We start from the raw sequence: 22,780 nt of genomic DNA, 5'->3' as shown, positions 1-22,780 counted from the left end.
GGCATGTAATGGTGAATCCAAGTCTCATCCATAGTAAGAAATCGACACACGAAATCAGCTTTATTCTTGTTAAAATGTTCCAAGCACTGTTCAGAGATTTTCATGCGAGTGCATTTTTGATCTACTGTGCGCAAGCAGAGCATCTATCTTGTGCAAAGCTTTTTCATATGCAATTCTCCATGCAAAATATATCCTACAAGTTCTTTTGAAGTGCCTATAGTCTCCGCAATTTCATGCACTCTGACTAGCTGGTCATCTAATACCCATATTGTGCACTTGATCAATATGGGTATTAGATGATTTCTGGTGTTGTTACACTTTTTGGACATCCCTCACATGGATCATCTTCAAGGCTGGTACAGCTATGTTTAAACTCGGCAGCCCATTTCTCAATTATTGAAAACAAAGGAGAAGAGTGCCCATAAACTTTTATGAACTTCGAATGAATTTCTTGTGGCATTAAACCTTCTTTTACAAAGAATTTTATAACTGCACGATACTCAATTTTATCCATTTCGAGGGATACAGGCAACATTTTTGCTTCAGACAGGTATATAAAACAAACTACTTGATAGAATGACTTGTAATTTCACATAGATGCTTATGACAGATGTACCAACTTGGAAAAAAAAACTTGCTGATAGTGTTGCCATTTATGGTCGAGGCCAAGAACTTTTCAGACCACCCTCGTAAAACACTTATGTGCAACAAATGCAATTAGTCTTTGCAAATCTTAAAGATAATCATTCAAAAGATAAGATATATCTATTTATATGAAATATAAAAATTCCTGCCTTTCAAATTTAAGAGTTTCAAAAGATACCAAGGGATTGCAAGAATTCAACCTTTGGAATGAGTATTTTATTACTTAAAAAGATGAAAAGCTCTGCCCAGGAGTCCATATTATTTACCTTTTATTAGTACTTCTATGATTTCACTGGTCTAACAGCTGTTTTGAATTGTTGGTTCTCACCAGAGGTATCCAGAAATTGTCAGTTTCTATATAATTTCCAAAATTTATCAGCACTATGGAATTCCATGTTAGAAAGCTATTTTCCACAAGCAAATGAGTTTGCTTGTGAAAAATATAAACCATAAGCATAGCAAAGAAAAGGATAAAAGCCTTCATTTTGGCAAAAACTATTAGAAGACTAAGAATAGCAAACAATAATTTTACTTTTGATACTCAAGTTTTGAATGTGACAAAGCTGTCAAAGATACTGAAATCTTAATCAAAGGCATTAATAATAATAATAATAATAATAATAAAAGTAAAGGCAGAGTTCATCTTAAATAGTGCAACACTAAAGCATCTTTTACAACAAAGGTTGTATTTTCATTCAATGGTGATTGTCTATTTTCAATAATCACATCTAAACTTTTAATTTCAAAGGCAAATAATATTATTTTGCTATTTGACTATAAAATAATGAATGTTTCTTATTGTTTTGTTTAAATGTATTTCAAGTAACAGTAAAACTGTTTTGGGAACTTTATCAATAACCACTATTTTTAAAAAAAAAAAAAAAAAAAAAAAATCAGAAATCTTGCAGAATAGTTTCAAGTATTGCAATATAAAATCATTTGATATAACAACAGTATCATTACAAACAAGTTGGATGTATTTTTCTGTTGACTGAGAACATCTCTGTATTATAATGTATAAAAAAAATATACATTATGATGAGGATGCAAAAATCATTCTTATATAAAAAAAAATCGGCTAACATTTTAATGTAAAGATAAAAATTCCCATTCATTTATCAAACATAAAACAAACTGAAGTTTTGCTGGTGAACACTTCTACACAACTGATCTCAGCAATTTTATATGATGCAAGCAGTGGCCATTATAAGAACAATTAAAATTTGAGAAGGTAATTTTTAATTATAACCAGTAATTTCAGTCATGTTATATGACAATTTTTAAATCATCACTACTATAAGGTTTAAACACACACACACACACACACACACACACACACACACACACACACACACACACACACACACACACACACACACACACACACACACACACACACGTGCGAAGTTATATATGTAAAACTTCAAATTATGCAAACAATCATTTGAAAATATGAGCGCAGATGATACATACTTCATTTATAACTGTCTTGTTCTTTAACATATGTTTGTAGTGCTAGTGATTTATACAAAGAAATCAAAGTTTGGTAATGGAGCATCCATATTTTGAGAATTATCCAGCTAGGTTACAGAGATGCTAAAAAAGGATTGTATTAAATGGATTATTAATTTGACATACCTACAAGGGTTATAAATAAAGTAGTGGCAACATGTACAATAGGTTATTTATCAAGTCTATACAATTACATCCGTCTAATGTAGTCTCCTGCCATGTTCTGCACCTGTTTCCAAATTTGTTTGAGCTGACGAATACCAGCAATAGTCTTGATATCAGTGATATTGTGGTCTACTGCTTGAAGAACCTCTAGCACATTATGAAACTCCAGACCTCTGAGGGATTCTTTCATTTTGGGGAACAAGTCAATGTCACAAGAACTCATATCCGGCAAATATGGAGGATGTCCCAACACTTCTCATCATCACCTATCCAAATCTCTATCACTAATTGTGCCACATGGCATCATAATTTGTCATGCAAGAAACACAGTGGAGAAACCGTAAAAAAAATGTGGCTGCTTTCTTTTTAAAGTTGGATGCAAATAGTGGTCTAGAAATAGTCGATAGTACTGTGCATTAACAGTTTGCCCTAGCTGAACGACACCTTGAATGTCATAAGCGATTATCAGCATGGTGTAACTTTGCTGGGTTCCTGGCAAAGTATTTTCAGACAGGGTGATCTTGAATGCACCATTCGTTGGATTGTCTCTTCATTTCAGGCTCATAACCCCTTGTCCAAGTTTCATCAATGGCAATGACATGATTCAGGAATGCATCCTCTTCATTTCTGTATCATTCCAGATGGAGGCCAGAAACTGAGTACGTGCCATTTTTGGCATCTCAATCAAGTGATGTGGAACTCAAGCTGAAAATTTCACATGCTGAGCCTCTTTTAGGATGCGTCAAACACACTTCGATGGTTTATCCCAGTTTCCTGGGCTAACTGGCGTACTACAGTCCACTGCAGATCAATTGTGAGAGGAGTCCCAAAACAAGCTCAACATGGTAGGTTATCCTGCTTGGCAATTATCATCTGAGTGATCTCATCCCACACGAAATGCATTGACCCATCTTGCGACAGTGTGGTACGGTAGGGCACTGTCACCACAGGCTTCCTGAAGTCCACGATAACAGTTGCCCACAGTTTTAGCTCGTACAACTTGGACCTAGAATCCGGATCATTGTTCTAATCTTGTGAACACACTTAGAGTGTTGAACACTGAGATGTTGACTTTAACTACTTCTTCATACAAGAACACTTGTTAGAATGGGCTGTGTCGCCTTGTGCTCATACACAGTACATATAACTAGTGCCTCTATTTGTCAAGAGTAACATTTAAGTTACTAACTGAATCTCCTGACAGTGTTGCCACTATTTTATTTACAATCTTTGCATGTGCATTTTTTGAAGGTAAGGATGATACAGTACTTTAGACCAGGATTCGATTAGACTAAGTTAGTATGTAATTAGGAAATGTTGAAGATGAAGAACCAATAGTCTGAGCATAGATATATTTATCAGCCAAAAACATGAATAAGCCAATAATGAAGGAATGAGCTAAACAAACTAAGAATTTTAAAGAATTGAAAATAAAGAATAAAAAGGAACATAAAACCTGTTTATTAAAGAAGTGAATTAGACAAAATTAATATTATAATTATTTATGGTAATCACTTCTTAAAATTTGGATATCAGCATACGGTATGAAATTTGGATGACTGAAAGTTAGATAACTGGAACCCTCAACATATTATTTTATGTCGCTATCTCCCAGTTTAGTATGCAAGGTCATAGTCAACATACTTTTGGTAAATTAGCTGGGGTTTCTGAACTAATGGTGCACAATGTTAGTAGGCATCTACCAGGATAGTGAACTAACGAGAATAGGCTGATAATTTGAGACTAAGCTCGCCAAATTATATTCTTACTGGATTAAATTAATTTATGAAACAATAGTGCAATATGATGAAATTTCCTGCTGGCCAGAATGTCTCCCAGTTAAATAATATCATCACTGTTTCTGTCAGGAAACCAAAGTGAACAGTGAAAAGTTAGCTACTAGAACAAACTCCATAAACCAAAACTCACCATTAGCTGAATTCAAGAGTAGTACCCCAACATTAGAGGTTGAACTGGCAATGAAAAAGAAGTGAAGCTTGTAGAAAAAGTAGAGAAGTACCAAGCTGAAATAATTTGTGTTACTTGAAAGAAAATAAAAACAGGCAAGATTCTTCTAAATAACTATGATGATCTGGGAAAGGAAAGAAGGGTAGAAATATTCAACACTAAACACAAGGATAAGCTTCTTGAATGGGAGGCAATGTTAAGCAAAGTGTTGAAGGCAAATTGGACAATGCAACTTATTTGTGCATATGGTTTTACTAAGGAAGAAGTAATGGAAAACAAAAAATACATCTCTGACATTTTAATTTCCTTAGTACTGAACAAGAGTTTTTGCTCTCTTAAGAGAACCAGCCAGTTTGAAACAGCTGTCAGGCCAGTGAAACCTTTTATCAAATGCACTAATAAATGAATATATGGATGCTTGGGCAGTGCCCATGTCTTAAGTAGTGCAAGCTAAATTATGAAACTATTGTAGTTTCTAGAAACATTCAGCTTTGAAATAATGTTCGATCTAGTATCCACTTTGCCTATGTAATTTTACATCGCCGAAATCAAGCCTTATGGCTCTTCCTTTAGTAGTAACTGTTATTGTCCATAGTGAAATCTTCATAGTGGTTCAAGGACACAAGAGTATACAGTAAGGTGCCCATAATTCAAAAAAGAAAAACATCTGTTGTGTGTGTGTGTGGGGGGGGGTGAGGGATATCTGCTAAAAAAATCTAAAATTCACTAATTTGACTACAAAGCTCAGTAATGCCAAATGAAAATCAAAATTGGGAGATTTTAAAAGGTACCCTTGTTCACTGATATTTTAATGTAAAATAGCTTGTAGTATCTCATTGCCATTGTATTGGGAAAATTAGTAGAAATAAAAAATTCAATAACATCAATTTTAATAAAGTAAAATTTAGTATTGTATTGTACTTCTCAGCATCGTTCTAGTGGCCACCTGAACAAACAACACAAATGTATCTAATTCACCAATGAAATAGAAAAAAAGAACTCTCTTCCTTTCCTAGACACACTTGTCACACGTCTTTCCTCAGGCTGTCTCTCCTTCTTAGTCTACTGCAAACCCACACGCACAGGCCAGTACATACACAAAAATTCTTACCACTACCCAACACAAAAACTAGAGATCATAAGCACCCTTAAACATGGCTCAAACTATTTGTTCAAATGAGCAAGCTCTAAACCAGGAATACGAGATCATCAACCATACATTTATAAAAAAAATGGATACATAAAAAAACTAACAAGGTCCTCCACAGAGACACCACTAAAAACAAAAAAGATTTCTAGAATGTCATTGCAATTCCTTATGTTAGAGGCATTTCAGAAAAAATAGAACACTACACAAATACAACATTTAAATCCCTGACAAAATTAAGACACCTACTCAGTTCTTCCAAAGATCCTCTTCCACACCTAGCCCACCCATGGGTTTACAACGTACATGTAACCTACCATACATAGAGGAAACGGGGCAAACCCATTCCAATTAGGAAGGAAGAACACATATGACATATTAAATACCTCCATTTTGGAAAAACCGGCCTTTCAGACCACTCACTTCAGATACCACAGAACTGATTGGAAAGATACCAAGTCCCTACATAGCATCAAAACCTGGTTTGAGAGGAAATTAAAAGAAGCATGTGAAATGCTCAAACACAATCCTAATCTGAACAAAAATGACAGTCTAACCATTCCAAGAATGTGGAGGACCCATTGTAGCAACCAGAACAAACTAAAGAAAAATCTCAATACAAGAAGATTTGGTGAAGTGTTTTTTCAAACATTCAATAGCAACCTGAACTGTACAATACCTGAAGAAAAGCTTAATACCGGAGAATTTAGCAGGGTTTATTGTGGGGTTTTTTACCACTAGAGGTCAGGCTAAGTAAAAGATCAATTAACAGAGTAAATTCAATTTACCTTTGTAGAGTGCAAGGACATGTAGCTTGTTTTCATATACACATGTATTTTTCTGATGATGACCTCAATACAGGGGTCTAAATGTCAATTGTTATTTTATTAATAAAAAGTAAAATAATCATTTCAACACGTGTGTTTTGTGTCCCTAAATTCGTAAATATGAATTGTTATTAAAGCGTTTGAAAAACTGATGGAAAAGGGGGAAAAAAGGTTAACATTTTGATAAGAGAAATAAATCCATAAATGACTTTCAAGTTATCAGGATATTTTCTGCAACAGTCATATATTTTAGTAATGTTACCTAAAAATAATTCATTTTGGAAACCAAAGAAATGGGACATTCTGGCATCCGAAAAGAATATCTGAAGATGTCAGGAGAGTTTTTGTGAAAATGGGATAGGTGGTGGGCACTTAGTACACAAAGGGAATTGTAATAGGAACTGATTATTATTTAGTTTTGAGAAAAAAAAATTCAAATAACATATTAGAGCCTGTGTAGCTCAGTGGATGTGGCGTTTGCACACCATCGCGCTAGGCCGCACGAAGGAAGTCTTGGTTTCGAGTCTAGTCGGCGACTAGAGGAAATTTTTCTAAGCCTTTTTTCGATCGGTTCCCGAGTTAGTCGATCTCTGGCACGGGCAAGCAGGTTTTTCCTCCCAGAAACTCGGGTTTTTCGTCCTGTAAACTCAAGAAAATCGACCGTAGAACCTACATTATTTTCAGACATTAAATATATTGTGTTAGGGTTAGAGACCACAAGATGGCGGCACATTTGAGCTGTCTCTCTTCACTGCGTACCGCTTAATTAGTGATAGCCTTGGGCCATCTGTCGCTGATTGGGTACCAGTGGAGATTGAACTTCCCACTCAGTCTCTAAAAGTTAGATAGGGCTAAATGGCCTCGCCTACTCCCGTATTTACGGGAATAAAAAGGCGTTAGCTGATTTTTTTTTTTTTTTTGCTGACATATTAGAAAAGAAAAGTGTAAGAATTTAAAAAAGAATCAAAGTTAAGATGCTTTCAGAGGTGAACTGTAAACTCATATATATAAATAATTTAAGAAAAAAATGAAAGAGTTTAAAGACAACTACCAAACCCATCAGACTCACTGGCAAACACTGAAGAAAATATTGATTCATCCAGAATCAATGTAGTGAAGTAGTTTGCAAGGATAGGAAAAAAAAAGAAAAAAGAAAAAAAAAAAAGAACTACGATGGACTAATGAAATTAAAGATGCAATAAAAGAAAAGAAGAAAGCATATCAAAAGTTCTTAGTAAATAAATCATCAGGTGTGCTCTCAAAGTACAGAGAAAAGAAAGTGAGGCAATGTGTAAAAATAGCTAACTAAATCAAATGGAAAAGACTGGTGAAAACTGATATTCTGGAAGTGATTGAAAAACAAATCTAGTAGAAGATTAGATTGAATAACTACTATAATAAATTTGGTATGAAAATCAGCAATAAAAAAGACAGACTATGAAAATAGGCAGGATCACTGTAAACTTCAACTGTATCCCGAATAGAAAACCTATAAAACAAGTATAACATTTAAACTATTTAATAACAATTTTCAGTGAAAATGGAATAATAGAGCGTTAAGTGAATAAAATTTATATGGAACAAGAAAAATTAGTCACTAAACTAGCTCTATACGAGATAGTGTACAAGCCAATTTTAACTTATGAATGCAAGAGTTGGGTTAGAAAAAAAAGTACAGTGGAACCTCAGCTGTCGAAGATAATTTGTTCCTACTAGGAACAGATTTGTTTGAAAACTGAAACCATTTTCCCATAAGAATTAATGTAAAATGGATTAATCCACTCCAGAACCCCAGATGATTGCTTATTTAAATCTTTATAACAGTGCTTCATGCATAAAATAGTATACAAAAACAATGAAAATGCATAAAATCTTACACAAAAAGAATAAACACAATAAATAGATAAAATATAGACAAAAATTTAACTTCACTTTAACTATACAGAGGAGAGTTGTAATTTATGAAAAAACAACAAAACACAAAGAAAATCAAGAAAACACACTGCAAATTCCAGCAGGTGTCTGCACTGAGCAGAGGCTACCGTGTAATTGACGCTCTCCTGCCTTACATCTCAGCCCGGTGAGCACGTGATTGCCGGTTTGCCTGTTCAGGAACAGAGATTCTGTTCTGAAACTGGTGCGTTTTTTTGGTAGGGAACCGATTTGTTCGAGATGAGAGTCGTTCGACAACTGAGATTCCACTGTACTTTATAAAAAAGTGAAAACCACAGATATGCGAGTTCTAAATAAAGTCAGGAGAGTGAACAGATGGCATCAGTGGCAGAACCATATTAAAAATGAGGATATCAGAAAGGAACTTGCCACTGTCAGCTGAAGAATGCATGAAAAGAGCTCATCTCAGGTGAAATTATCACCTAGAAAATAAAAGAAAATTCTTTTATTTTCTTTTATTCTCTTATCCAAATTCTAAAAAACAAAAAAAAAGTGAAATAAATACACACAACAAGTTGCATATGATACTGTACTAGTTCATTTGCTCACTACGTACTTGTAATTCATGCTACATCTGGATGAATCATCTAATCAACATTAGTTTCAACGATGTGTTCTCTACTTAGATGCTGTTTATTATTAGTACTTATTTATATTTTGCAGAGAAATCTTTCCCTCTCTTCACTTTTCTTTTTCTGCCTATCATGAATGCAAACATACATATCTAGAGATTGCAGGATGACATGTAATTCATTCCCAACAGACAAAATTATTGGACATATACAATACCAACTTAGATTATTATCAATTCATTTGCTTCTAATTAAAGAACTTAACTTCTACTTACACATTCTTTTCCTCCCTTAGATGTACCAATCATTCTCATTTGGCTCAAGTCTCATTAATGCCAAATCACATACGTACACCTTTTAATAATTTAAAAGTTGAGGCAGAGATTATTGCCTGTGGAACAAGCAGGTTTCAGGAAAAGTAAGGGAAGCAGAGATCAGATCCTTTGCCTTACACAGATCATAGAAAAGTATAACAAATTTAGACTCCCTATGGCTGCATTAGAATAAGGTGAATGAGAGAAAATGATTAATTCCAGATTCTAAAATTATATACATTCTATGATAAATGATCTTATATAGGATAGTTTGCAAATCCACTTGTATGAAAGTGCATAATCATTGCTTGTTTCATTTAAACTTTCAAAACAAATACTCCAAAATATCTAGAATATTCAGCTTTATTTCGTTATCATTTGAAGGCTTTTATAGTTCACTTCCATGAATTTTAAACTTTTCAACAGGCTACATAACATTTTGCCAACTCATCATCCTTTTAAAAATTCTTTTAAATGCAGCTTAGCTTGCTTATATTTTTCTGAGTTTTTGCTAATTTATTTGCTAGCAATTGTCCATAGTTATCAACTTATTTGCTAGCAATTGTCCATAGTTATTAACTTATTTGCTAGCAATTGTCTTTTTCTTTGCTCTCTGAGTTTGAATTACAAGCTTCCCTGGCTGAATCAATGTTTTCTTCAGAGTTTTCCACTGAGACTTCAAGGCTTGGTTCTTGTTTTCAAACTCGTTTTTTTTTCTAATAATATTCGTATATTTGGGTTAACAGCTCACCTCTAAAAGCTGCTCAACTGACCATGCCTTGGACAACCTTGAACAGAATAAAAATTGTTATGCTTCAAGCATAGTAAATATAAACTTTTTTTTTTTTTTTTAAGAATCGGAAGCAGCATAATTTTAAAAAACAACCTAATTTAGATAAATATGGTTGTGTTAAACTTCCCAAGATTTGGAAAACATTAATTCTTAGACCTCCTTCCTAACAGTTGGCACCCATGGAGGGCCATCCCTCATAGGACTTCTGGCTTCCAGACTAAGATCTTTTTACTTATTGTTTTGAATATGTGTCATTACACATTTTATATTGTATTGCAGAAGATGTCTATGATAGATGAAATATTGCAACTATCAAAACCTGTGTTTAATTATCTTTATGCCAATTATAAATTTTAAAAACATCTAAGAATTAATACTCCTCCCTCACCAGAAGACACATTCTACTTTCTTCCTCCTTTTTGGTCTGGTATTAATTTCATCTGCAGTTTAAGTCTCCAACAAAACCAATTTCTTCCCCTGCCCTTCTATTTTTAGGTTGCCCTCTTAAACGTCTCAAATCCCCCTTTGAGACATTTGAAATCTTCCTGATTAGAACTGTCCATGAGACAACAGGTACACAAGTTGGGTTCACATCACCATACCTGAAACTGCCTACCATCCAAGAAGTTATCTTTGTGGTAAGTTCTGAATACTCTTGCTACTCCTTCCTTTACTTAATCACTATTACCTGACTATAACATCTTAGTTATTTATATGTATCTCACTTGATATATTCTCTCAGTAAGAGCTTATGTTGACATGTTTTATGCTATTTTTGTAATGCTAACTTACTTATCAGTGTGTAACTTCGGCTACGCAACGTCCCCAATGAAAACAACAGGAATGTTTTGCTGAACAATATCCTGACTAGTTCTGACATTATTTTGTACAATCATGTTTATCTAGTGTTTAAAAGAATACAGAATACAATTTGGTTAGTGAATTCTTAGATTGATAGTTTGTTCAAATCCAGGTAAATATCAAATAAGGATGCACATGATGAGAAGGTGAAGACTGGAACAGTAGGTCAGCCGCCCTGAATGGTTCAAGCATCCTTATAGTATATGTGGAAGCCTCCCACATATACCATCAAGATACCTGCAGTATGATAATACTGCATGTCTGTGTTAATTACATGATGCATTCTCTTTCTGGTTTGCATGTTTGGCAATATGAAAACTTACCTTCCAGAGAGGAATCATTGCCACCTAATAGTTATGTTAAGAAAAAAGTTCTGTCAGGCACAGAAAATCTAATGACTGCATGCAGTACTGGCATCCACAATGAGTTGCTAGTTAGTGATATTTCAACAGAAGATAAATTAGTTTATTTTTCTTTGAAGAGAATATCACATTACTATACAACATTACTGAGAAAAGATTGACAATTCAAATTTCCAGCAAAGAGAAGAGAAGACTGAGTCACTAGTCACAATACAAAGATAGTAATTCCAGTGATTATTTTATTAATGAAATGGATTGTGGCTTTACCCTACAGAAGGAGAAAAAGGTTATTTAAATGAATTAGTTTCTAATACAATGAATTGAACTATTTGAAAATTGAAAGTTCTTTTGATATGAAACACTACCTTCATCAATATTCAAGCATAACGAATTCAATTTTTTAATATAATTAAATACAAATTTGAATTCTTTGAGCAATTCCTACCTTCATCCCAATCTACTAATTTAATGTAAGTACCAATTAAAGGCGTTCCAACTCTTCCTGAACTCAGGTCTTCAACTAGCAGTAAAACAGAATAAAATATTCAGAAAGAATATTTTAAGAATATATAAAATGACAAATCATTGACACACACACACACACACGAGTGTCCAATCATTAATTTCTCTTAGTTATAACTAATAGAATTACAAAATCATGAATCATTACTAAGTTAGCAAGGCTTATATTTTTGGATAAACCCCTAGACCAGTGGTGTTCAACCTTTTTTACTGCACGAGCTACTGTTCTATAAAAAGTTATTTGGCGATCTACTCTCTTATATAGATCATGTTCCCCCAACCTGATATCTGATTATGCACAAATAAATAAAATAACTAAAAAAAAAATACACAACTAAAAACTTTGTGTATTTAAAAATTTATTTATCACTTTTAATTATTTTAATACAAAAAAAAAAAAAAAATATATATATATATATATATATATATATTATTACTACGGGCAACTCCAGGGAGTCATTAGACTCATCGAGGGAGGCCCCAAATCATATTCATCACAACTATTCGGCATTCATACAGTATCTATCATACCTCACCTTAAACTCATTCACTGTCACAGCATCCACCACAGACTCAGGGAGCGCATTCCACTCATTCACTACTCTAAAAGAAAAGAACCCAGCTCTAACACCTAGTTTACTAACCTAGTCCTCCCACAACCAGCCCTGTTCTCAAAAATATCTTCTGAATTAATTTTATAGAAACCCTTCAGTAATTTGAAGGTCTGGTAGGGCAATAGTGAATGCAGATGACGTCAAAATTTTGCAGGATGATTTGGATAGATTAGAGGTCTGGGCTAAGGAGAATGGATGTCAATTTAATGTGGCAAAATTTAAGTAGTATTGTTTGCTTTTTGTTTCTTGGTGTGTCTGTGCAATTTTTGCGTGTTTTCTGTTATTTTAATTATTATTTTTAAGAAAAGATGGCATACACATGGCACCGATAAAGAAAAAAATGGCAGCCAGGTCGCCATGTTTGTTTAAGAGTTTTGATGTAAACGAATTTATGCAATGTGCTGTCTGTGAGATGTATGCCTTGCGAAGAGCGGTGGGAGTCTGGTTAGAAAGTGATAGTGGAGTTAACATGTGTAGAAAGTGTAAAGAGAATGAGGACTTCAAGCGTGTTTCATGTGTCGAGAGTGATATCGTTAACGATAGTCAGAATGTAGAAAATGGCGGTGTGCTAGAGAATTGCGTGGTAGTGCCAGATAGGTGTGAGAGCGTCGCTGAAAGTGTAAATGAAGGTAGAAACACAGAAAGAATGGATGATTTGATCGATAATGAAAATGGTGAGATAAATGCGAGTAGCGAAATTGAATGGTGCGATACACAGAGCTAAAAGACAACTGGAGCGTATGGAAAAATGTGTGTTGAACGTACCGACAAATAACCGGCGGAAGTCTGTGACGGCAAATAATAGAATGTTCGTAAACGTCAATAAAATGAAGGAGCGAGTGCTGTATGGGGGATTCGCTATTAAGAGGAGTAATAATTGAGAGTTTAACGAAGTCGTACTAGCCGGGTGCGAACATAAAGGACGTCAGCGAATCTATTCGACTGCAAAAACAGAGGGTGAAAGAGATGATAATCGTGGCAGGAACGAATGATTTGAAAGAGGACAAAATGGAAATGATAGAGGATGTGAGGGAGTTGTTTGAGGTAGCAAAAGAGAAGAGTGAGAGAGTTAGGATGGTGAGTATCTTACCGTGGTATGACAGCGAAGTGTTCAGAAGGAGGGCCATAATTGCCAATGACTTTATGCGTGGGTTATGCATGGACAGTGGTGTGGAATGAGTTCGATGGGCAAAAGGACTTATATAAGATGGATGGGTTACATTTGAATGGAGTTGGTGTACGGAGACTTGAAAGAGTGTTGATGAATGATGTGGAAGTGGATGTACAGACTCAGGGAAACTAGATTTATTAAGGGGGGGGGTAGATATGCAGACTTTAGGGGGGCAGTTAAGTGTATGAATGAGTATATTATGCCCGAGCGAGTACGACGGACAACAAATCAGAATGGGATAGTTAGTATAAGGCATCAAAGTAGGGATGGGACAAATGGGCTTCTGCGATTCATGTACACTAATGCCAGGAGTATTAGGAACAAGAAGGAAGAGTTTTTGGCCATGGTTGGCACTTCCAGGCCACAGGTTGTCGGTATTAGTGAAACATGGCTGACAGAAGATGATAAAGCTAGTGGGATTGAATGCAACGGGTATAGCGTGTTCAGGAGTGACAGGGTGAATAAAAAGGGGGGAGGAGTGTTATTGATGATAGCTGATGAGCTTCAGCCAAGGAGTATAGAAGTTGAACTGCAGGATGGGGAAAAAAGCACATCTGAGGCTGTTTGGTGTGAGATAGAATCTAGCAGAACAAAATATACAATTGGGTGCTGCTATAGACCGGGTGATGGAGTGGATGGTGGGGATAGTATGCATAAGCAAATAGAAGAAATGAGTGGAAGGAGGGTAATTATTATGGGCGATTTCAATTATGGTAACATTGACTGGAAAGAGGAGAGGGCACATGGGAGGAAGGAATTGGATTTTATGCGGTTATTAAGGGACAACTATCTACGGCAACATGTATTGGAAAATACCAGGGGGCAGAGAGTGCTGGACCTAGTAATTGCAACTGAGAATGTGGCTGTAACGAACATGACCATGTTGCCACCAATTGGTGAGAGTGACCATAAGGTCATGACTTGGGAGGTGGCTAAAGGAGTCGAATTTACAATTAAGACAAGGTACATGTGGAATTACTGGGCTGGTAAGTATGACAAGCTTATGTGTGTGCTTGGCTCAATATATTGGAATAAAATATTTATTTCTCTATTTCGGAAAACCAAAGTTAGAAAAAATAACAGATTGATTACAAACTTACAAGTTACAGGAAATGCTGGTTGATTAAAAAAAAGAAAAGAAAAAAGTTAATGTGAAATTTTGGCATTGTTTGGACCTCGCAATATTTTCATAGTCAAGTTGATATGAAGAAGTGGCCAATCGCAGACAATCATCCAAATGATCATTTGTAATTTGGTTTCTTAATTGATTTTTTATGACGGTCATTGAAAAAGTGGATTCTGACAAGTATGTAGATCCGAAACACAACAGAATTTTTTGCATTTAGCAATCAAAATCTCTTAATATTACCTTTTTTGGAATTGCTACATATGAATTACAATTCAAACAACAACACTTTCCATTTACCATTGTAAAGAAAAAATCCATTTCCAATGCCTTGTGAAAATGATATGTCTTCGATTTCTTTGATACACTCATGATTATTCTCAAATTAAACTAAACACATACAATGTGCTTTTGTTATACGTCTACTTTTGCTATCCAGTTGTTACTGCGAGATTGTAAACTTTTATTATTATTTAACTTTGTATACTTGTAATTTCTATTAATTACTTATGTCTTTTACTCTATACTTTATCCTCCGTTATTCTAATCTGCTGCGCGCACGTTTTCTCTCTCTCTCTCTCTCTCTCGTTTATCTTATTACATGCTATGTTTATCTACCTTTCGCATTACAAGTCTTATGCCTAAGATATTAGAAAATTTATTTAAAATGAGACTGCACCACTAATATCTTTGATTAGCAAAAAGAACTCAAATATACAGCTGGTAGATTTCTCTCTTTCTTTCTCTAACACAAATTCCTATATTAAAACTTTCACAAACAGTTGTGGTCTATTCTTTTTCTTAATTTCACACTTTGGCCAACTCACTTAGATTCCTGCTGAACAAGTCTGATTTATTTTAGAAACAGTGCGGTTGTAAATAAGCAAACAGGCAGCACTCTTTTAACAAGAAAGTCAAATGACAATTATTTACATTACTATGAAATATACACAATTTTAATGTTAGGGAGATTGCTTTCTCTATCCATCTATAAAAACTCTCCAGCAAAATTAGAACCTTCTTTCTTCAACATTAGATACTTTCTTTAACACATGAGGTCACCTACTCTCGGTTTACAAATTTTTACTCATTAATGATTTTACTCATTAAAGATGTCCTCCCGCGATGAGTCTTCGGACTCCTTGGAGGTATCAGGAGGAATAATAATAATAATAATAATCTCTAAGCTTACTCGTAAAGAGGTTACCTAAATCTGTGTTAAGTTATCTTTACACATTTAATATCAACCTCTAACATGCCAATTGATTCTCTTATGGAGATTTCTTAATCGAGAATGTAGCAGACTGTGGGCTCATTCAGCTCCGGCAAAAGGTTACTCTCCCTCGGTGAAAAGAAAAACTTACGAGCGAAGGTGCTTTGGGAAATTTGCCTTGCCTTTTCTCCTCTGCATGGGATTGTTGAAAATGCCTGGACTTCATGCGAGGTCTCAGAGGAGGCCTAATAAAAAGGGACTGAAGCAAGCAGAAGGGGTCCCGGTTCCAGAATTGCTATCAGAGAGGAGGCCGCCCAGTCCAGAGTCATCGTCAGAGTGGCTGCCCGGATCCACGTTGCTTGAGAGAGGAGTTTCCCGCTTCCAGAAAGGAGCTTGTCGGTTCGAGACGTCGCTACCTTCTTTTTCTGCCGTTTCAACAGCTAGAACTGCCACCAACTGTTAACTGGATCCCTCTCTGGCCTGGAAACTTTTCTCCGGCAATTAGAACTTTTGGAAATTTGAAACCTTGTCTGCGGCCTAGAAGTAGTCTCTCTCTAGCGACATCTCGAACCGACAAGCTCCTTTCTGGAAGTGGGAAACTCCTCTCTCAAGCAATGTGGATCTGGGCAGCCTTTCTGTCTCTCTGACGACGACTCTGGACTGGGCGGCCTGCTCTCTGACAGCAATTCTGGAACCGGGACCCCTTCTGCTTGCTTCACTCCCTTTTTTTTCATGCGAGGTCTCCTCTGAGACCTCGCATGAAGTTTGGAACCCCCAAAAGAATCGGTATGAGTCTTTCATCTTAAGTTTCAAGTTCGGCACGCCTTTGGTTCTCCTCCGCTTTCTTTGGATTGTAAGTTGCTGGCCATCAGAAAGTTGTCTGAACTCTTTCTGACTGACTTCGGAGATGTTTACACTTAGAGTCTGCAAGCCTTTCTCATACATACAAGTTTCAATAACAATCTTTCTAATGCCTCCATGTACAGCTTCGGCGACAAAAACATTGATTTTGTTTTTAACACTCTAACATTAAAGCAGTATATACAGTTAGCTTCAAAAGAGTTATTTACAAAAACATCTAATGCAAACTATACCGAGACAAACAAAGTTTATTTTTTTTACAATATTCACATGGGACTTAACCTAAATAAAAAATCAATGTAATGTGCTTTGGAATATTTAATATTTAAGCTACAATCGAGTTTTTACACTTTGCTTATAATCGTATTCACTCTGCTCGCTGTTTGACTTCCACTGATCCAAATTAATTCATTTACCCGGACTTATAAGAAAATTACTGATTTGACAATTTTAACGAAAAATAAACAATAGCAATACACTTAAAGCAAATTAAAAATAATATACAAAATAATGATAAATAAAATATTATGTTTTCAGTTTTAATTAAATTTGTAAGTAAGGAGGAATATACAAGAGATCGACCAAAAATTCTCTGCGATAGACCGATGGGTTGAACACCCCTGCCCTAGACATTAGAAATCTTCTTTCTATTTAAAGAAAGGCAAGGCCAGTGTAATTAAGCTAAACTAATTTGAACATATAAAGTCCTATTTTCATGTAACATTTGAGTGCACTATTTATGAAGACTTCAATCAAATGGTGCAAAAACTAAGGTGGAGTTAAAAAATTTTGGGAATAGCAATAAATTTATCATACTAAGGATACAGACCCCAGACAGCCATAATCATGAACGTAATTTTAAGATTTCAAAATTTTAGAATTAAAAAAAAAAAAAGTTTAAACACAAAAGGAATGACCATATAAAAGAAATCTTTGATTATAATGAAACCAAAAACTTCTCCTTGCTTCTATCAAATGTTTGATCATATTTGTACATAAAATTAAATTTATGATTGATTTTAAGCAAATTTTAGGTTCACAAATTTTATGGCTCTGTCTATATGATGTATTTATCCTTTCTTGGTCTGATAAAAATTGTATTTGCTATTCCTAAAGTTTATACCTATGGTTTAGGTTTTTACATAATTTTAAGATTTCAAAATTTTAGAATTAAAAAAAAAAAGTTTAAACACAAAAGGAATGACCATATAAAAGAAATCTTTGATTATAATGAAACCAAAAACTTCTCCTTGCTTCTATCAAATGTTTGATCATATTTGTACATAAAATTAAATTTATGATTGATTTTAAGCAAATTTTAGGTTCACAAATTTTATGGCTCTGTCTATATGATGTATTTATCCTTTCTTGGTCTGATAAAAATTGTATTTGCTATTCCTAAAGTTTATACCTATGGTTTAGGTTTTTACATAATTTTTAGTAATGTACTTATTCAAGTAGTTCAGCAAAAAATCTACTGGAACATAATACTCAAAAAGTATGTTCAAATTACTTTAAACTTAATTTTTCTAACAATATCTAGACACTACTCTAAACGAACATCAAATTTATTTACTTTGAACATTAATACTTAATTTCCCTTGCCAAGTATTAAAATTCAAAGAAACATAACTACATGAACACTTAGAATACTTAAAATCTTTTTTTTTTTTTTTATTTAAACATGATATAAAAATGGTTTATTATTATTATATGGGCACCTCCATGGGGTCCGAAGACTCATCGCCGGAGAGCCAATCTATCATACCTCTCAGTGAACCCATTAAGAGACCAAGCACCCATAACTGACTCTGGCAACCCATTTCATTCATTCACCACTCCCCAAGCAAAAAATCTAGTCCTCACACCCCAACTAACTACACCTTTATTCAACTTCCAGGGATTATCCTTGTTCTGGCTCCTCTGGCCAAGTGCTGAAACATTTCCCCTGTATCTATCCTATAAAACCCTTTAAGCAACTTAAATGTTTCTATCATATCCCCTCTTTTTCTCCTATCAACCAACTTCTGCAATAAACACACCTTCAACCTATTCTCAAAGGGAACATTCCACAGGCCACTCGCCTCTGAATCCTCTCCACCGCTTCCTAATTCCCCAAGAAACCCAGGGGACCAGACTTGAGCTCCGTAATCCAGATGTGGGTATATCAAGGCCTCATAAAGAGGAATGACAACTTCCTTATCTCTACTTGTTAATGTGTTCTTCAATAGACAAGTAATCTTATGGGTGCCTTAGCAATATGTCTTCTAAACTTTAACTCTGTCTACCACCACTCCCAATTCTTTAGCTAGTTTTCTTTTATTAAATCAGCACATCCCTTTCACATTAAAACATCACTATACATTTCAGAATAAATATTCTTATTTTTAAATTTAGTATAAAGTTTTATGCTGCATGGATATTCTCCATATCCTATCATCTTCAAATGAACACTTCTCAATATCAGCAAGGTGGCATCCTAGATGAATTTGTAATAAACATTAAATAATGACTAGTGTTTGTAGAGAGCTCCTGAAAAGATACGTATTATTTTAAGTAATAATTGGTAAATTTGCTTTAAACTTACGCAGTATTGTTTACTTTTCATATCTTAAGGTGTCTGTGTGATTTTTGTGTGTTTTCTGAGTTATTTCAATTAGTAATTTGCTAGATATGATTAATAGTGTGCACATGGTGCCGATAAGAAGGAATACAATGGTATCCAGATCGCCATCTTTGTTCAAAAATTTTAATATAAAGGAGTTTATTCAGTGTACTGTTTGTGAGATGTATACTTTGAGGAGAGCAGCTGCAGTCTGGTTAGACAATAATAGTAGAGTGAATGTGCGCAGAAAGTGAAAGGATTGTGACGATTTAAAGTGTGTTTCAGCTTGTGAGAGTGATATCGTTGTTGAAAGTCAAAATGTAGAAAATAGTGATATCAGAGGTAGTACCAGATAGCTGTGAGAGCGGCGTTGAAAGTGAGAATGAAGGTAAAAATACAGAACGAATAATAAAAATGATGAGACAGATGCAATGAGTGAGATCACATGGCTGCGCAGAGCAATACATAGGGTGAATCGGCAGCTGGAGCATTGATAAAAATGTTTACCCAGTGTACCAACTAATAAACAGCAAAAGTATGATAAGAAAAATAAGAGTATGATCGTGAGTGTAAACAAAATGAAAGAGCAAGTGTTGTACAGAGATTCTTTAGTAAGAGGTGTGATAGATGAAAGTTTGACAAAATCATGCCAAACTTTAAGGATGTAAGCAAGTCAATTAGAGTGCAAAAAGCAGAGGATGAAAGAATTGATAGTAGTAGCAGGAATGAATAATTTGAAAGAAGACAAAATGACTATGAGAGAGGATTTGAAGGAATTACTTGAGGTAGCAAAAGAGAAGAGTGAGAGAGTTAGGATGGTGAGTCTGTTGCTGTGGTATGACAGTGAAGAGTATAGAAGGAGGGCCAAAATTGCTAATGACTTTATCCGCAGATTATGCAGGAGGAGTGGTGTGGAATTTGTGGACATGGGGAGTGAGTTCAATGGGCGAAAGGATTTATATAAGATGGATGGTTTGCAATTGAATGGATTCGTGTGTATGGAGACTTGAAAAGGTGTTGTTGAATGAAGTGGATGTGAGTTAGGGAAACTAGGGTTATTAAGGGGGGGGGAGTAGATATGCAAACTTCAGGGAGACAGTTGAGTGTATGAATGTGTGTAATATGCCCAAGTGAGTACAAAGGACAGCAAATCAGAATGGAATAGTTAGTATAAGGCATCAAAATAGGGATGGAAACAAACGCGCTTCTGCAATTCATGTATACTAATGCCAGAAGTATTAGAAACAGGAAGGAAGAATTTTTGGCCTTCGTTGGCACTTCATTCCACAGGTTATTGGCATTAGTGAAACATGGCTGACAGAAGATGATATAACTAGTGGGACTGAATGTGAGAGGTATAGTGTGTTCAGGAGTGACAGGGAGAATAAAATGGGGGAGGAGTGTTATTGATTATAGCTGATGAGCTGCAGCCAAGGAAAACAGAAGTTGAACTGCAGGATAGAGAAAAGAGCATATTTGAGGCTAGCAGAACAAAATATACAATTAGGTGCTGCTATAGACCAGGTGATGGAATAGATGGTGGAGATAGTATGCATAAGCAAATAGAAGAAATGAGTGGAAGGAGGGTAATTATTATGGGAAATTTCAACTATGGTAACATTGATTAGAAGGCAGAGAGGACACATGGGAGGAAGGAATTGGATTTTATGTGGTTATTAAGGGATAACTATCTGCGACAGCATGTAATGGAAAATACTAGGGGTCAGAGAGTGCTTGCCTTAGTAACTGCATCTGGGAATTTGGCTGTAACGAATATGACCACGTTGCCACCAACTGGTGAGAGTGATCATAGGGTCTTGACTTGGGAGGTGGCTAAAGATGTGGAATTTACAATTAAGACAGGGTACATGTGGAATTATCGGGCTGGTAAGTATGACAAGCTTAGGAGTTTGATTGGTTCAGTGCTATGGCATGTAAAACTGCAAGGGCTAGATGATAGTGCATGGGAGGCAGTTAAGAAGTGTTTGCAGGAGGCAATGGTTGACTGTATACCTAGAGTCCGAATAATAAATCAAGTAGGAGTTAAATGGATGAATAACACCATTAAGCTTGAGCTGCAAAAAAAGAAGCAACTGTGGAGGGAATTTAAGGAGAAAGGTGACCGGCAGGCACATGAACAATATAAAGCGCAGGCCAGAAAGGTATCGAGTGTGGTAAGAAAAGCAAAAGCGGATTATGAAAGAACATTAGCCGTGCAGGCTAAAGAGAATCCCAAACAGCTTTTTCAATATGCTGCAAGTAAAAGAAAAAATGTATATGGCAGAATGATTTTAAAGAATGCCGATGGTAAGGAGATAACTGAATCAGTTGATATAGTGAAATTACTGAATTACTGAGCAAGCACTCTGCAAGAGTATATCATCCAGGTGGTGACATTGCAGGAATGAAAGAAGCAACAGTTTATACAAGAATTATGGTGAATGAAGTGGAGGTGAATAGTCTATTACAAAACCTCAATGTCAATACATCTGTGGGATTGGATGGTATACTAGCTCGTGTTGTACATGAAGCGGCTAAAGAATTTTCAGTGCCCTTGACCATTTTGTTTAATTTGAATCTTGGGTCTGGATTAGCCCCAAGGGCTAATCCAGAAACTATTTTCCCTTCTTTCTACCCCCCTTGGGGGGTAGAAAGAAGGGAAAATAGTTTCCACTGCATAAAGGTAGTTCCAAGACTGCTGTTGTAAATTACTGACCGATCAGCATATCAGGAATCCTTGTCAAGGTCTTGGAGAAAATAGTCATGAGGAAAATACAGGATTGGATAGATGAAAATGGGATACTGTATGGGAGGACAGCATGGTTTTGTGAAGGGTAGATCATGCCTCAGTAACTTGCACACAGTGACGGCTGAACTGGATAAGGGTAATGGGTTTACAGTGATTCTACTGGACTTGCTAAGGCCTTTGACAGGTTACCACATGGAATTCCAATCAGTAAACTGCTTATCAGGAGTAGAGTCCAAAAGACTGTCTGTGACTAGTGGTGTGCTGCAGGGTTCTGTTCTTGGACCACTGTTATTTAATTTGATCATTAACGATATAGGAAAGGATCTGACAGGAACTGTTCATTTGTTTGCTGATGATGCAAAGTTGGGTAGAGCAATAGTGAGTGCACAGGATGTCAAAATTTTGCAGGATGATTTGGATAGTTTGGAGGACTGGGCTAAGGAGCATGGATGTCAATTTAATGTGGTAAAATGTAAGGTTATGCATTTTGGGGTGAAAAGATTAGCAGCAGTATATCACATTGATGAAACTGTACTCCAGAAGATTGAAGAAGCCAGGGATTTGGGAGTGTTGGTGGATAGGGATTTGAAGTTTAGGGGGCACATCACAAAAGTGGCTAAATCAGCTTATCAAGTCACTTAGTTGCTGAAAAATACTTTAACAAGCAGAGACAAACAGGTTATTGTTCCTCTGTATCGAGCCCTGATAAGACCCCATCTAGACTAGTTTCTTCTGGATGGGGAGGAGATGGAGAGGATCTAGAGATGAGTGACCAAGATGATAGTAGGTCTATGGAATGA

At 35.5% G+C, this 22,780-nt stretch overlaps 1 protein-coding gene across 1 annotated transcript in view; it reads right to left on the bottom strand.

Annotated features, from left to right (window-relative positions):
* Acsl (Acyl-CoA synthetase long-chain) overlaps positions 1–22,780 on the bottom strand; it is a 393,532-nt gene that overhangs the window by 29,548 nt on the left and 341,204 nt on the right. Inside the window, exon 15 of the mRNA XM_090403141.1 lies at positions 11,565–11,639. Coding sequence (XP_090259267.1) covers positions 11,565–11,639 — 75 coding nt within the window. The remainder of the gene's footprint in view (positions 1–11,564; positions 11,640–22,780) is intronic.

This window comes from Typopeltis vanoorti, chromosome 13 (genome assembly GCF_054136105.1).
Source record: "Typopeltis vanoorti isolate ZY-2024b chromosome 13, IOZ_Tvanoo_1.0, whole genome shotgun sequence".
NCBI lineage: Eukaryota > Metazoa > Arthropoda > Arachnida > Uropygi > Thelyphonidae > Typopeltis > Typopeltis vanoorti.
Note: the sequence above shows the minus strand (reverse complement) of the source record. Positions and strands in the feature narration are given on the sequence as shown.